Genomic DNA, 15910 nt, shown 5'->3' with positions numbered 1-15910 from the left:
AGTGCTAGTCTGCTTTTTTATGTCTTCCTTGCTCCACTTGTCATGGGTGGTTTTGCTGTCTAGGTAGCAGAATTCCTTGATTTCATTTATTTATTGATCACATTGAGGCATTGCAGTCCCGCTCATCCTCCATCTCTTTGGCGAGGAAACCTTCCTGGGAGCGTTTTCCTCCACCCACTACGCAGTGTCGTTTTCTGCACCGACGATGACCAAGGAATTCTTTGCAACTCATATCCAGCATGGTAGCCAGTCTGTTGTGGTGGGGTCGCCATGAACCCTGTTGGTTGTAGCCCCCTGACTACACGGGGATTCCCATGTATGCCAAGGAGTAGATGCCCGTCACCATGGGGCATTGGGGCTCTAGGCAATGGGCATCCTGCCAGGTGGCCTTTGCTGCTGCTGCTGCTGTGTGGTGCCTGTGGGGAGGGCCCCTGATTGGAGTGGGTGGCATGAGGGCAGTTGATGCGCGATGAAGCGTACCACGTCATCACTTGCTGGTGATCGAACGCTAGCAGTCTCTAAGTGTTCTAAGTCTCAGTGCAGTGCAAATAAGTATGATCCTAAATCATTCCCCTTCCTGGCCACACCATGGGAGGAACACCAGGCTAAGGATGGCAGCGAACCTTATTCGCCCCGGTACCTCATATGTAACAGAGCTGTTGGGGAACCCTTTGTCTTGATGAAGCCTCAGTTTTTTGTAGAGCGTTTAGAGGACAAGTTTGGGGAGGTGGAGGGCTTGTCCAAAATGAGATCTAGGTCAGTCTTGATCAAAACAGCATCCTCTGCCCATTCATGGGCGTTACTCGGTTGTGGCGAGCTGGGCGATGTTTCTGTAACCATCATGCCTTATATGAGCTTATATATGGTCCAGGGTATTATGTTCCACAGGGACCTTCTTTTGCAGTCTGATGACGAGCTGCTCGCCAACTTAGAGCGACGAGGAGTTCATTTCATCCAGCGCGTCCATTGTGGTCTGAGGGATAATCAGTATGCCACCAGTGCCTTCATCATGGCCTTCAAGGGTGATACATTACCCAAGAAGGTCAAGGTGATGATCTACTGCCGTGGTGTCAAGTCATATATCCCTCTCCCAGTGCAGGGCTTTAAGTGCTGGAAGTTGGCGTATACATCTTCCCACTGTATTTCCAGCATCATATGTCGAGATTATGGACGTCCATCCAGTCCCAATACTCCATGTGCCGCACCTCCCATCTGTGTCAACTGCGGAAAGTATCACTCCCCTTGCTCACCAGACTGCAGGATTTAACAGCAAGAAAGGAAAATCATAGAGTACAAGACCCTGGACCGACTGACCTACACTGAGGCTAAGAGGAAATTTGAACACCTACATCCTGTGGCTAGACCACCTCTTATGCCTCCACTACGAGAACATTTGTAATCCCATCAGTTCCAAGAGTTCCAGTTGCCTCTCAGAGCCGGAAGACTACACCTGCCCCCTCGATGGTGGGGTGCCACTTCCCTTCCTGTTGCTCCCGCACCACCTACCTCAGGAGCAGTGTCCCCCCAACTATCAGGTTTCTGCTAGCAGGAAAGATGACACCCACCAGTGGCTGAAGGGCCCAAAAGCAGCTGGTTGCAGGGCTTCATGATCATCCTCCGTCCCAGAGACGGAATCAGTGACGCTTTCCCAGCCAGAGAAACCCAAGGATCAGTGAGGGAAATCCAGAAAGAAGACCCCCAAAACCAAGGAAATTGTGGTGGCACCCACATCACCGCAGCCTACAAGCTCTGCGTCTGAGGATGACTTGAAGATTCTGGCACCTGCCGAGGACCTAGATCTTGCCAGACCCTCGGATACAATGGATATAACCTGTTCAGGAACTAAGTCTGTGGCAGCAGGTGACCCTGAGGCGTAGACTACCTCATGGAGTGTTCCATGCCTTCCCAGTCTCACGATCACATCATCCTCCAGTGGAATTGCGGTGGTTTTTTCCACCACCTGGCTGAGCTCGGGCAACTGTTAAGCTTTACACATGATTTCTGCATTGCCCTCCAGGAAACGTGGTTCCCGGAAGTGTGGACCCCTGCCCTCCGCGGCTATAGAGGATATTACAAGAACCGTACTGTCTATAATAATGTGTCAGCTGGAGTTTGTGTTTATGTCCTGAACTCAGTATACAGTGAACCTGTGCCCCTTCAAACCTCTCTTGAAGCTGTGGCTGTCAGGATAAGGACAACGCAGGAAATAACTGTCTGCAACGTATATCTTCTCCAGATGGTGTAGTATCCCTGAATGCATTGGCTGCACTGATTGATCAACTCCCTAAACCTTTCCTAGTTTTGGAACTTTTTGCTCATAACCCTTTGTGGGATGGCACCTTGCTCACTGGCCGAGGCAGAGATGTCGAAAATTTACCATCACAACTCAACCTCTGTACAGATTCCTCCACACATTTCAGTGTGGCACATGGCACATATTTGGTCATTAATTTCTTGGTTTGCTGTCCTGGCCTTCTCCCATCTATCCACTGGAGAGCACATGACGGCCTGTTTGGTAGCGATGACTTCCCCATCTTCCTGTCACTGCCCCGTCGTCAGGCCTATGGATGCCTGCCCAGATGGGCTTTAAACAAGGCCGACTGGGATGATTTCACCTCTGCTGTCACCATTGAATCTCCTCCACATGGTACATCGATGTGGTGGTTGAGCAGGTAACTGCAGCGATCGTTTTGGCAGTGGAAAACACGATCCCTCATTCTTTAGGGTGCCCCTGGTGAAAGACAGTCCCTTGGTGGTCGCCGGAAGTCTCTGAGGCAATTAAGGGCCATCAGCGAGCTCTACAGCGGCATAAGCGGCACCCTTCCCTGGAGCAGCACATCATAGCCTTTAAATGACTCTATGCCCGCATCCACCAGCTCATCAAAATACGGATGCAGGAGTGTTGGGAGAGAGATGTCTTGACCATTGGGTGCCATACGTCACCTTCCCTGGACAAAGAAGAAACGAGTTTTTGGGTACCAGACCCCAACAGGTGTTCCTGAATTTAATATAAATGCCGTGTTATCTGTCTACCAATGCGAATGCGATTGCTGAACACTTCATTGAGCACTATGCTCGCGCCTCTGCATCGGAGAATTATCCCCCAGCCTTTCGCACTCTCAAATGGTGGATAGAAGGGAAAGTCCTCTCATCATTACACGCCACAGTGAACCCTATAACGCCCCATGTACAGAGTGGGAGTTCCTCAGTGCCATTGCAAATTGCCCCGACACAGCTGCTGGGCCAGATCGGATCCACAGTCTGGTGAGTAAACATCTCTCGTCGGACTAAAAGCGACATCTTCTCATGATCTTCAATTGGATCTGATGTGATGGCATCTTTCCATCGCACGGACAGAAGAGCACCATCATACCAGTGCTCAAACCCGCTTGATGTGAATAGCCTCACAAACGTTCTTTGTAAGCTGATGGAACATATGGTGTATCGGCGGTTGGGTTGGGTCCTGGAGTCACATGGCCTATTGGCTCCGTGCCAGGGCGGATTCCGCCTTGGTCACTCTACCACTGATAATCTTGTGTCCCTGGAGTCTGCCATCTGAACACCTTGTTGCCACCTTTTTTGATTTACGAAAAGCACACGACACCACGTGGCGACATCATATCCTTGCTACATTATGCGAATGGGGTCTCCGAGGCCTGCTCCTGATTTTTATCCAGAATTTCCAATATCTTTGTACTTTCCATGTCAAAGTTAGTGCCTCCCATAGTTTCCCCCATATCCAGGAGAATAGGGTCCCACAGGGCTCTGTATTGAGTGTATCTCTATTTTTAGTGGCCATTAATGGTCTAGCAGCAGCTGTAGGGCCATCAATCTCACCCTTTCTGTATGTGGATTACTTCTGCAGTTCGTACTGCTCCACCAGGACTGGTGTTGCTGAGCGGTGCCTACAGGAAGCCATTCACAAGGTGCAGGCACAGCTTCCAGTTTTCAGCCTCAAAGTCGTGTGTCATGCACTTTTGTCGGCGTCGTACCGTTTTTCCAGAACCAGAACTTTATCTTAATGACGATCCACTCACTATAGTGGAGACATATCGATTCTTAGGACTGGTTTTTGATGCCCGATTGGCTTGGCTGCCTCACCTTCGTCAGCTTAAGCGGAAGTGCTGGCAGTACTTCAATGCGCTCCACTCCTGAGCAACACCAACTTGGGTGCAGATCGCTCTAAGCTGCCGCAGCTCTGCAGAGCCTTTGTTCAATCCTGTCTTGACTATGGGAGTCTGGTTTACAGTTTGGCGGCACCTTCAGCATTGCATTTACTCTACGAAGTGCATCACTGTGGCATTTGCCTAGCGACAGGAGCTTTTAGGACGAGTCCGGTGACAAGCGCACTGGTGGAGGCTGGAGTCCCTACAGTTCAGATCTGACATGCACAACTGCTCACCAGTTATGTTGCCCACATTCGTAGTTCTCCTGAGAATCCAAATTACTGTCTCCTTTTTCCAACTGCAGCAGTTCATCTCCCGCATTGGCGGCCCAGGTCAGGGCTCACAATTGTGGTTCGCATGCGATCCCTTCTCTCTGAACTTGAGTCCTTGCCTTTACCACATCTACTTTGGGTCCATTTACGTACACCTCCATGGTATATACCTCGGCTGAAGCTTCATCTGGACCTTCTGCATGGCCCTAAGGACTCAGTTAACCCTGCCACTCTCCATTGTCAATTCCTCTAGATTCTTGATGTGTTCCGGGGCTCTGAAGTTGTTTACACATGGCTCGATGGCTTAATGTAATGTTGGCTGTGCCTGTGTCCACAGAGGCCGTATTGAACAGCATTTCTTGCCTGCTGGCTGCAGTGTATTCACTGCAGAGCTTGTGGCCATATCTCGTGCACTTCAATACATCCCTTCCTGTTCTGGTGAGTCGTTTCTTATCTGTTCTGACTCCCTGAGCAGCTTTTAAGCTATTGACCAGTGCTACCATTGCCATCCTTTGGTAACGAACATCCAGGAGTCCATCTCTGCCCAGGAATGGTCCAGTCACTCAGTTGTGTTTGTGTGGACCCCAGGACACACAGGAATCCCGGGCAACAAACTTGCTGATAGACTGGCCAAACAGGCTACGCGGAAACCATTCATGGAGATGGGCATCTCTGAAACTGATTTGTGTTTTGCCTTACACCGCAAGATTTTTTGGCCTTGGGAGTCGGAGTGGCATATCAGCATGCTCAACAAACTGTGTGTCATTAAGGAGACTGCGAATGCGTGAAAATCCTCCCTGCGGGCTTCTCGCAGGAAATCAGTTGGCCTTTGTTGGCTCCATATTGGCCATATGTGGCTCACACATGGTTACTTTGTCCGCCGCAAAGACCCACCTCAGTGGCGCAGTGGCTCCCAAATGACTGTCATCTGCCTCTTCCTGGATTGCCCACTTTTATCCGCTTTGCAGTGGACTTTTAACTTTCCCAGCACCCTACTTTCAGTGTTGGGCTACAATGCCTCAACAGCAGCTTTAGTTTTACGTTTTATTCATTAGGGTGGGTTTTATCATTTGATCTGAGTTTTAGTGCATGTCCTTTGTCCCTCTGTGTCCTCCACCCTAGGACTTTCAGGGTGGAGATTTTAATGTGTTGCAGAGTGGCTGGTTTCTCCTTTTTTATTCTCATGGTCAGCCAGGCATGGTAACCTGCTTTCTTGCGTCTAATCTCTTCTCCCTGTTTCTTGTGCCAGATTTTCTTGTCATGTTTTGTCCATTGAAGTGATTGTTCCTTTCTCCTGTTATCGTGCTGTACGTCTTCTTTGTTATTTTCTTTTCTTTGGATAATTGTTCTACTGGGAACAAGGGACCAATGACCTCACAGTTTGGTACCCCCCCCCCCCCCCCCCCTCTCCGCCCCCTTGTAAACCAACTTACCACTTGCACTGTTCAATATTGATTCTTGTACATGTTGTATATTACCAGTCTTTGTCTTTAGCTTACCCCTCTGCTTCTCAGAATTTCAAACATAATGCACCATTTGACACTCTTTTGAATACTGTTGATAGATAAACAAATCCTTTCAACATTGTTTTGACCGCAATGTCAGAACTGCTGGTTTGGTGCCTTCGCCTTTCAGGTCCTCAGTTTTCTTTTCCATTCTTCTGTATATTATTCTTGTCAGCAACGTGGATGCATAAGCTGCTAAGCTGATAGTGTGATAATTCTCACATTTGTTGGCTTTTGCAATCTTCGAAGCTGTGTGGATGATGTTTTTCCGAAAGTCTGATGGTATATCACCAGTCGCATACATTCTGCACCCCAATGTGAATAGTCATTTTGTTGCTACTTCCTTCCATGATTTTAGAAATTTTGATTGAATGTTATCAATCCCTTCTGCCTTATTTGATCCTAAGTCCTCCAAAGCTCTTCTAACTTTTGATTCTAATACTGCAGCTCCTATCTCTTCCCTATTGACTTCTGATTCTTCTTCTGTCATGTCACCAGACAAGTCCTTCCCCTCCTAGAGGCTCTCAGTGTACTCATTCCACTTGCATCTCCATCTTCATCTACATAGATACTCAACAAGCCACAGTATGGTGCATGGTGGAGGCTATCCTGTGCAACTACTAATCATTTCCTTTCATGTATCACTCACAAATAGAATGAGGGAGAAAAGACTGTCTATGTCTCTGTATGAGGCCTAACTTCTCGTATCTTATCTTCATGGTCCTTATGCACTGTTTGTATTGGTGGCAGTAGAATCATTGGGCTATTAATTTCAAATGCCAGTTCTCTAAATTTTCTCAATGGTGTTCCTTGAAAAGAACATTGCCTTACACCCATGGATTCTTATTTTGTTCTCGAAGCATCTCTGTAACACTTACATGTTGTTCAAACCTACTGGTAACAAATCTAGCAGCTTGCCTCTGAATTGCTTCGATGTCTTCCTTCAGTCCAACCTGGTACAGATCTTAACACTCCAGCAGTAATCAACAATAGGTCACACCAGTGTCCTTTATAGCTGAACCACTCTTTCCTAAAATTCTCCCAATAAACCAAAGTTGACCGTTCGCCTTTCCTACCACAGTTTTCACATGTTCATTCCACCTCATGTTGCCTTGCAACGTTTTGCCGAGATATTTAAACGTGACTGTGTTGTCGAGCAAGACACTAATAATACTGTATCCAAACAATACGGGTTTGACCTCCCTACGCATATGCGTTAACTTAAATTTTTCCACATTTGGGGCTAGCTACCATTCATCACACCAACTGGATATTTCGACTTAGTCGTCGCATATCTTCACATGGCATCACCAGCAAACAACTGCAGATTGCTGCCCACCCTGTCAGCCAAATTGTTTATGTATATAGAGAACAATAGTGATCCTATCACACTTGCCTGGCACTCTCCTGATGATATCCTTATCTCTGATACATGCTTGCGGACGAGGGCAACATAGTGGGTTCTGATGTTTAAAGAGTCTTCAAAACGCTCACATATCTGTGAACTTATTCCGTATGCTCATAGCTTCGTTAACAGCCTGCAATGGGGCACCGTATCAAATGCTTTCCGGAAATCTATCTGTTCACTTTCTCCTTTGCTTTTAGCTGTGGAATTCCCATTTCACTCTTAATGTTAGCACCCTTTCTTTTAATTTCACCGAAGATTGTTTTGACTTTTCTGTATGCTCAGTCAGTCGTTCAGACAATCATTTCTTTTTTGATTTCTTTACATCTTTCATGCAATAATTTCATCTCAGCTTCCCTGAATGCCCTGTTTATTTCATTCCTAAGTGAGTTGAGTTTCTGCATTCCTGAATTTCCAGGACCATTTCTGTATGTACTTCTTTCATCGGACAGTTGAAGTATTTCTTCTTTTACCTGTAGTTTCCTCACAGTTACCTTCCTTGTATCTGTGTTTTTCTTTCCAACTTCTGTGATCGCCCTTCTTAGTGATGTCCGTTCATCTTCAACTGAACTGCCTACTGAGCTATTCATTATCGCAGTGTCTGTAGCCTCAGAGATCTTACAGTACAGCTCATCATTCCTTAGTACTTCTGTGTCCCAGTTCCTTGTGCATTGATTCTCCCTGATTACTCTCTTAAACTTCATCCTACTCCTCGTCATTTCTAAATTGTGATCAGTCGATACTTGCTCCTAGGTACGCCTTACAATCCAATGTCTGATATTGAAATCTCTGCCTGACCATGATGTAATCTAACTGAAATCTTTTCTTATCTCCCCCCTCCCCAGCCTTTCACAATTATACCACCTCTTCTTGTAATTCTTGAACAGAATATTCACTATTACTAGCTGAAATTTATTACAAAACTCAATTAGTCTTTCTCCTCTCTCATTCCGAGTACCAAGCCCATATTCTCCCATAACCCTTTTTTCTACTCCTCCCCCTACAACTGCATTCCATTCCCCCATGCTATTTGATTTTCTTTTCCCTTTACATATTATATTACTTGTTGAGTGCCCTCATATAGTTCCTCCCTCTCTCTTCATCTTCCGCTTGTGACATTGACACATATACCTCTTTTTGTTATATATTGTTGTTGGTCATGGTTTGCTGTCAGTTCTGATGAGAACAGTGCTGTCACTTAACTGTTCACAGTACTGCTCACTCTCTGCCCTACTTTTCGATTTATTGTGAGTCCTACTCCCCTTATTCCATTTAATGCCTTATATTACACTATACTCATCTGATCAGAAAACTTATCTTCTTTCTGTTTTATTTCACTTACCCCTCCCCCCTATGCAGGGTGACCATTATTGGACTGTATGAAAAAAAGTGGAATATTTACAAACTACGGAGTGTACACATTTTATTCAACATGTGAATGTTGCTACAGATACTTGGATTTACGTTATGACATGTTCGATATGTCTGCCATTCTTGATGATCATGTGGCGCAAATGAATGGCGAAATTTTGAATGACTTGCTGAAATGTCGGAACATAGATGCTTTCGATGACCTCCTGAATGGCTGTTTCCAGCTCATCAGTGGTTTTGAAGTTATTGCTGTACACCTTGTCTTTAATATAGCCCCACAAAAAGGGAGTCACATGTATTCAGATCCAAAGGATATGGTGGCCAATCGAGGCCCATGCCAGTGGCCTCTGGGTACCCCGGAGCCAGAGTGCGATCCCCAAAGTGCTCCTCCAGGACATCAAACACCCTCCTGCTTCGATGGGGTCGAACTCCATCTTGCACGAACCTCATCTTCTCAAAATCAGGGTCTCCTTGGATAAAGGGAATGAAATTATGTTCCAAAACCTTCACATACCATTCGGTGGTCGCCATGCCATCATGGAATATCGCACCTATTATTCCATGACAGGACATCGCACACCACACAGTCACCCATTGAAATGCATATTCTCAGCCCCCTAAAAGTGCCAATTTTGTGTATTGATGAACCCATCCAAATGAAAGTGAGCTTTGCCACTAAACTAAGCCATATTCACATCAAAATTCCCATCATGCCCCACAGCCAACCTTGCAGTTTGAAAGCCCTAATGCAAAATATTCAGAATTTGACAATTTTATTTCATACAGTTCTATAACTGTCACCCTATATGTAGATTGAGCCTTAGCATTTTCAGATTTTCTTGCTTTCTTACCACATCCAAACTTCAGACATTCCACACCCCACCTCATACAATGTTATCCTTTCATAGGTTGTTCAAACTTTTTCTCCTGGTCACTTCCTCCTTGGCAGTCCAGTGTCAGAGATCCAAATGGGGGACTAGTCTGGGATCTTTCGCCAATGAAGTGATCATCATGAACTTTTTAAAATTATTTTTAATTTGTAGTGATTTTAATGTAAATTTCTTGAACTGTATCTGACAGGAAAAGTCATCTAGATGTACCGTTAGCCACTTACAGTTTAGTATAAATCGTAAATTTCCCTACCAGAGCTGTTTAAGACAGTAGCAGCTTGATAGATAATGTATTCAAACAACAAGTAGAACCTAGAAAGACATGCCTATTCTGTGGTGAACAGATGGTCAGATCATGATGTCCCGTTAATCACATTATGTAATTTGGCTTAATGTCCAGGCCAGAAGCAATTTAAATAGTGAGATTGATTGACAAAATTACTGAAGATTTTTAAAGAAAGCTTAAAATATGTTGGATGCGATGGAGTTTACATTGAACCTGATTCTAGTTCTAAATTCATAATATTTCTTAATAAGCTTGTAGTCTTTGTATCCGTTAATGGAAGTAGTTTCCATGAAAATATAGTGACCTTTGTATCATAGCAGGTGTCAGGCTCTTTGCAAAGAAAAGGAGGACTTGGGCAAAATACCCAGAACACGTAAAGATCCAGAGATACTTCCCTATAGATACTTCTCTATTTTATGTTGAGAAAACTTGTAAAATAAATAAATAAAATCCCAGGATTATGCACATCTTGTCTGAAACTGACAGATCACACAATAGAAGAAAATTAGTATGGAATATTTTTGAGACACACAGAGGAAGCTGTAGATGACATTATTCCTGTTAAATAGAACAGAAGCATTGCAAAAGACAGCTATTGTGTGCCAGATTTTTTTAGTCTGTTTTTACTGAAAAGGTGGAAAAATTGGTGCATGTAGTTCAAAAAAGAAAGAAAAAACAGTACAGTGAAGCAGCTATACAGAGAACATAAAATAAAATAAAAATTAAACTGACATCCTCTTCTGAAATAAGAAAGATCTTTACTAAAAAGTGAAAGTTCGTGTGGATGGATTTCTGGCAAGGCATTAAAAAGTTGCGGTCTGGTAATATGTAATGTACGTAGATTCTTCTGTAGTGCATCGTTAATTCAGGATATTTTCCCAGACTGAATTAAACATGATGCCAATAGGCCGCTGTTTAAGAAGGGCAACTCCACAGGTATCAATAACTACTCTGCACAAAAATTCTAAAATGATCTGCATTACCCTTTAATGATCCTAACTTTGACACAGAAAGGGATGAAGTGTGCAATTACAAAACTGTACTGTTCGATAACCTGTCCATCAAAATAAGAGTTTGACAGGTAGCTGAAGTGTTTCCAAATGCAGAGTAAAGAAAAGTATCTCCTTAACAGCTCCTTCTGTATTAACAGCTCCTTCTGTACAATAGGGAAAATTTTGAGTAGAAATAGTCTGTCACTTTTACAGAGAAAGATCATGTAAATGGGCTGCATTTAGCCATATAAATATTTTTTTTCACACTCTGTGTTTACTCCATCTAAATGTCCCATATGCTAATGTTTATTGTGATACGATCTATGGAGCAACAAACTAACTGATCAAATGGTTTGTAAATGTATATCTTGAGAGGAATAAACTATAATTCTAACTGCACATTCCAATTTCCTGCTGTAAGCATTTTAAAATTCAAGATCATCATCATGTGTAATTTCAGTTGTAAAACTACATTTGACTGACTAATTCAATGTTGCAGGTTTCTCCACCAGACCGACATGGCTACTGTAGCCTGGGAACTAGTGTAGACTGTGTGCGTGCTGCAATAACATATTCAAAAATTATTGTAGGTAAGTCAGTACGTATTTTTTAATAAAATGTAGAACCTGCTGTGAAAAACAAATCACGTTATAAAGGAACTAAATTTAAAGACTGTCAAATGGCTGCAGGCATTGGCCAGTGTACAATTTATAACATGCCTTCTGTGCTCCCAAGTACTCTGCTGCAAATCAGGACTGAATTTGTTGTGTGCCTAATTTTCTTCAGTGTTGTCAACTGCTAGAGTATTCACATCACTACTTTTACTACCCATTCAGGATACTTCTATGAGAGACAGCCTCATTTACTGCTTTTTGTATTGGTGTTATGTGTAACAAACATTTAGTTCTTCACATAAAGTTTGATGGAAATAATAATTTTTGTTCTAGCACATGTTAATTGCCATATGCCCCGCACATTTGGTGATGCTCTGGTGCACGTGTCCCATTTTGATTATGCTGTGAAAATGGATTGTCCATTGCCTGAACATGGAGGTCAACCACCAAATGAAGAAGAAACTAAGATTGGACAACACATTGCTTCAAACCTTGTTTGTGATGGTGCTACTCTTCAGATGGGTGAGATCTTTCAAAAGAAATTTAGTGTTGTTTACATACATTAATTTATCTCACACTCTTATGTGATTTCTTCCCCTGTAGAAAGAAAGAAAACCGATTTTTATAGTTATTTTTTTATAACTACTACCTTGTCTCATAACAGTTGGATAATATAGTACATTCTTGGGAAGAAAAATGTTTAGTTTTTGTTTTTCACTGTTTACTTTTTATGAACCTCGAGCATGATACAGGAAAAATGGGTCAGCTACTTACTTGTGCTAAACTACTGTTTGTAACTCTGTTAAAATCACCGTGAGAAATACCCTTTATTTGTGAGGGCTAGTTTTGGACACACCATCAGTTTTCAATCAATCACCTCTGTCATAATTATTGAAACATAGTATGACCAGCATGTTTGTAAATAGCTACAGTTGGCAATCTTGAGCTGTCACACAGCATCAGGGTGGGTGCTGTATGGTGGCAAGAAGCAGTGAGATTATGTTGTAGGTGATTTTGCATGTGTTAATCATGTTTGCCAACTTAGGCTGTTTGCAAATGTTCTGGTTTATTATGTTTCACTATTTATGACTAAGGTGATTGTTTCATAATGGACACCATTTCCAAATCTAGTCTTTGCAAACAAAAGACATTTCTAATTGCAACTTCAATAGAGTAACAAATAATAGTTGTAATGTTTATTTTTGTCAATGAGGTGAAGAAGAAGAAAATTTTTGAATGGAAGTAAGATGATGACAGAAACACCTGCTTGGCCACCCTTGCTGGGGCAGTCATCATTATTTGAATATTATTCCACTAGATTTTCAGTCAAAAACAAACTTTTTACTTGACATATTAGTTCATATTTAGCCAGTTTTGTTTCTGTAGTAGGATGCAAAAACATTTATTGTAAATGTTTTTCTTAGTTTGTCTACTTAAGTTTACAGTCTGTTTCTGAAAAGCTCAGAGTAATTACAGAGATCCTTATTATCAGCTTGGGTGTTCCATCAAACTTAAATCACACCATGCAGAAATGGTGAGCTTTCAGTACTGACATAGTTTTCTAAAATTGTGTGCGTATGCAAATTCTTGTAATTATATTCATCTGTGTACTTTTATGAAGAGAAAAATAGCACTGGCAGTACTGGTAATGTTTAAAGTTTATGTCTATTTTTTAGTGATGCTGTGTGACAAGCACTTTTTAAAATCTTTAGTACCTTGTAAGTGGGCACTAACAGATTTTAACTACAGAATGCTCCATTACTTAAGCTCAAACAATTTCAAACAGTCACTTACATAGTTTTAAAACAAAATAAGAAAAGACAGATATTTAAATAGCTATTACAAATGAAAAGTTACATTAAAATGCAGATTCTCTCACACTATTAATGATGGTGAATTATTCCTTTTTCCCTTCAGGTATTGGTAGTATACCGGATGCAGTTCTGAATGCTTTGGGAAACCATAAAGATCTAGGCATCCACTCTGAAATGTTCAGCGTTGGTTTGGTAGACTTAGTAGCGAAAGGTTGCGTTACTAACAATCGCAAAACAATTCACAAAGGAAAAATAATTGGCAGTTTTCTAATTGGAACAAAGAAACTGTATGATTTTGTTGATGATAATCCGTTCATAGGTAAGATGAATAAATGGAAACATGTTTTCACATTAGTTTACTATAATGCAAGAAGTTAATAAGCTTTTGGTTACTTACAGAAATGAAAGAAGTGGATTATGTGAACAACACTAAAATTGTTGCTCAGAATCCAAACATGACTGCTATAAATTCGTGTATTGAAGTTGATCTTACTGGTCAAGTAGTATCAGACTCTATAGGAACAAGAATGTATTCAGGTAAGGATGACGTCCAGGAAATTTCTATGAGCCCTATTATGTCATGTTTCAACTTCAAAACAGAAATTCTGGAATAATTTATGTTGCAGGTTTTGGTGGACAAGTAGATTTCATCAGAGGTGCAGGAGAAGCTCTTGATGGTAAAGGCAAACCAATAATTGCTCTCCCATCTGTAACCAAGAAGAATGAATCCAAAATTGTACCTATTATCAAACCTGGTAAGTGATGTTTATACTGAAGTTTGGATTGTTTCTGTTGTTACTGTTTGTGCATGTTAATAAACATGTAGTTTGATTTAAGAACATGACAGATTTCGAGAGGAGTTATCAGTTTAGATCACTAGCAGATGTACTCTAAGAAATTATAAGTGTTTCATGTTCATCAGTGTTGTTCTCATCATACATATGCCTACATAGACAGTGCACAGGGCAAAAACAAAGTATCACCCATTACCTACTCTATGATCAGTTAATTTGTATTCTTGCATTGTAGCCATGAATAACAACTGCAGAAACATCAAAATTCTAAATATAATTTGTGATAGATTAACATTGACAAGTAGTGTAATACGCTGCAAAAATTAAGTGTTAAAAATGAGAAACTTTCTATTCTTAGGTGCTGGTGTTGTAACAACAAGAGCTCATGTTCATTATGTGGTGACAGAGCATGGAATTGCTGAACTGTTTGGAAAGACTTTGCGCCAGCGAGCATATGAATTGATTAAAATAGCTCATCCAAATCATCGGCAAGCTTTGGAGAAAGCAGCGTTTGACAGATTGAAAGTTATGCCTGCACCCTGAACTGTTAAAAAACTTGTGCATTTACTTATTTGAATAATAAAGGCATTAGATTGCCACTAAACAGAACTTGCCAGAACAATAGTAACTGCAACAAACACAATGTAAATGAAGAGGAAGAAATAGTCCATAGCACGATTGCAAGCCAGTGAAACTTGATCGAAATATTTTAGGTTTAATTCATACTACACATCAATTTTTTAAATTTTATATGAAATCATTTCAAAATGTATGTTTTTGAGTGTAATAGGTAATCATTGTGAAAACTAAATTATCTGTTAAACGTGCAGTTCACTATGTTATTGTTCACTCATGTTATTTTAGGTGAATCATTAAAAATTAAGACTTGGATATACAATATGTAATTATAATAATTTTAGATCTGAATTTTAATCCAAGGTGATGAAGACTGTCTAGCTGACACAGACATAATAATTCTGCCTCCCACTGTTAAAACACTTAGTTGGTTCTAAAACAGTGGAATGGCCCTTCATGGCTTCAAGTGTAACAAAGGATACTGCATAAAGTTCAAAATGCAGTTTTTGTTTCTCATGATCTGGAAATAAAACACTTGAAGGCTTCTACCTGGTTAAGAGCAATAACATTTCAGTAGATTATTGTGGTCCATCATAATGTTCAGTTTCTTTGCTTAAACATTGTATACCTGTTACAAAGATTTTGAAGAGAACATGAAAATAAGCTTGTCTTCGCCCCTTTACTTGCTTGTTAAAATAAATGTTGGAGCTTTTATGTGATGTTTAATATATTATTTTCCACTGTAAATTATGTGTCATGAAATATAATCAAACAACTGTCAAACATATTATTGTTTAAATTTTGCTGTAGGAATGCGCATCTGCATGGAGATGAGGTGGTTGGCAAAATATTTCACTTTGTATTAAATACTTTTTAGAACCTATAAATCTGGAAGATTATTAATATAAAATTCAAATCCTGAAATATGTAATTTTAACAGCTTCAGTCTTCAAATGAATTACATCAAAGGCTTCCAAAAAGTAGTTCATAAGACTGTGTGCAACTCCTTACTTATCAGGCACAAGGTAGATGTGAACTTCTGTCACCAACAAAGGGTAAAAGAACATCCTCTTACTACATTCCTATGAATGTTATGAAAAAGTCGAGGAAAGAATTATTGCGCAGGTTGTGTTCCACTCTTATAACAGTTTGTCTGGTTCCAGTTGTAATGTAATCCTTTTTTTATTTTGTAAGTTTATATCTCTTCCTCCTGCAATCAAATGAA

General features: G+C 41.3%; 1 protein-coding gene across 1 annotated transcript in view; it reads left to right on the top strand.

Moving 5' to 3' along the window:
* The window catches only part of LOC124789354 (4-hydroxybutyrate coenzyme A transferase), a 134845-nt gene extending 119273 nt beyond the window's left edge, over window positions 1-15572 (top strand). Inside the window, exons 4-9 of the mRNA XM_047256681.1 lie at window positions 11387-11477; window positions 11835-12023; window positions 13419-13634; window positions 13715-13852; window positions 13942-14070; window positions 14468-15572. Of these exons, the coding sequence (XP_047112637.1) occupies window positions 11387-11477; window positions 11835-12023; window positions 13419-13634; window positions 13715-13852; window positions 13942-14070; window positions 14468-14652 (948 nt within the window). The 3' untranslated portion in view covers window positions 14653-15572. The remainder of the gene's footprint in view (window positions 1-11386; window positions 11478-11834; window positions 12024-13418; window positions 13635-13714; window positions 13853-13941; window positions 14071-14467) is intronic.
* The last annotated feature ends 338 nt before the right edge of the window (window positions 15573-15910 follow it).

This window comes from Schistocerca piceifrons, chromosome 3, assembly GCF_021461385.2.
Source record: "Schistocerca piceifrons isolate TAMUIC-IGC-003096 chromosome 3, iqSchPice1.1, whole genome shotgun sequence".
In the NCBI taxonomy this organism is placed as follows: Eukaryota; Metazoa; Arthropoda; class Insecta; order Orthoptera; family Acrididae; genus Schistocerca; species Schistocerca piceifrons.
This window is presented reverse-complemented; position numbering and strand designations above follow the sequence as displayed.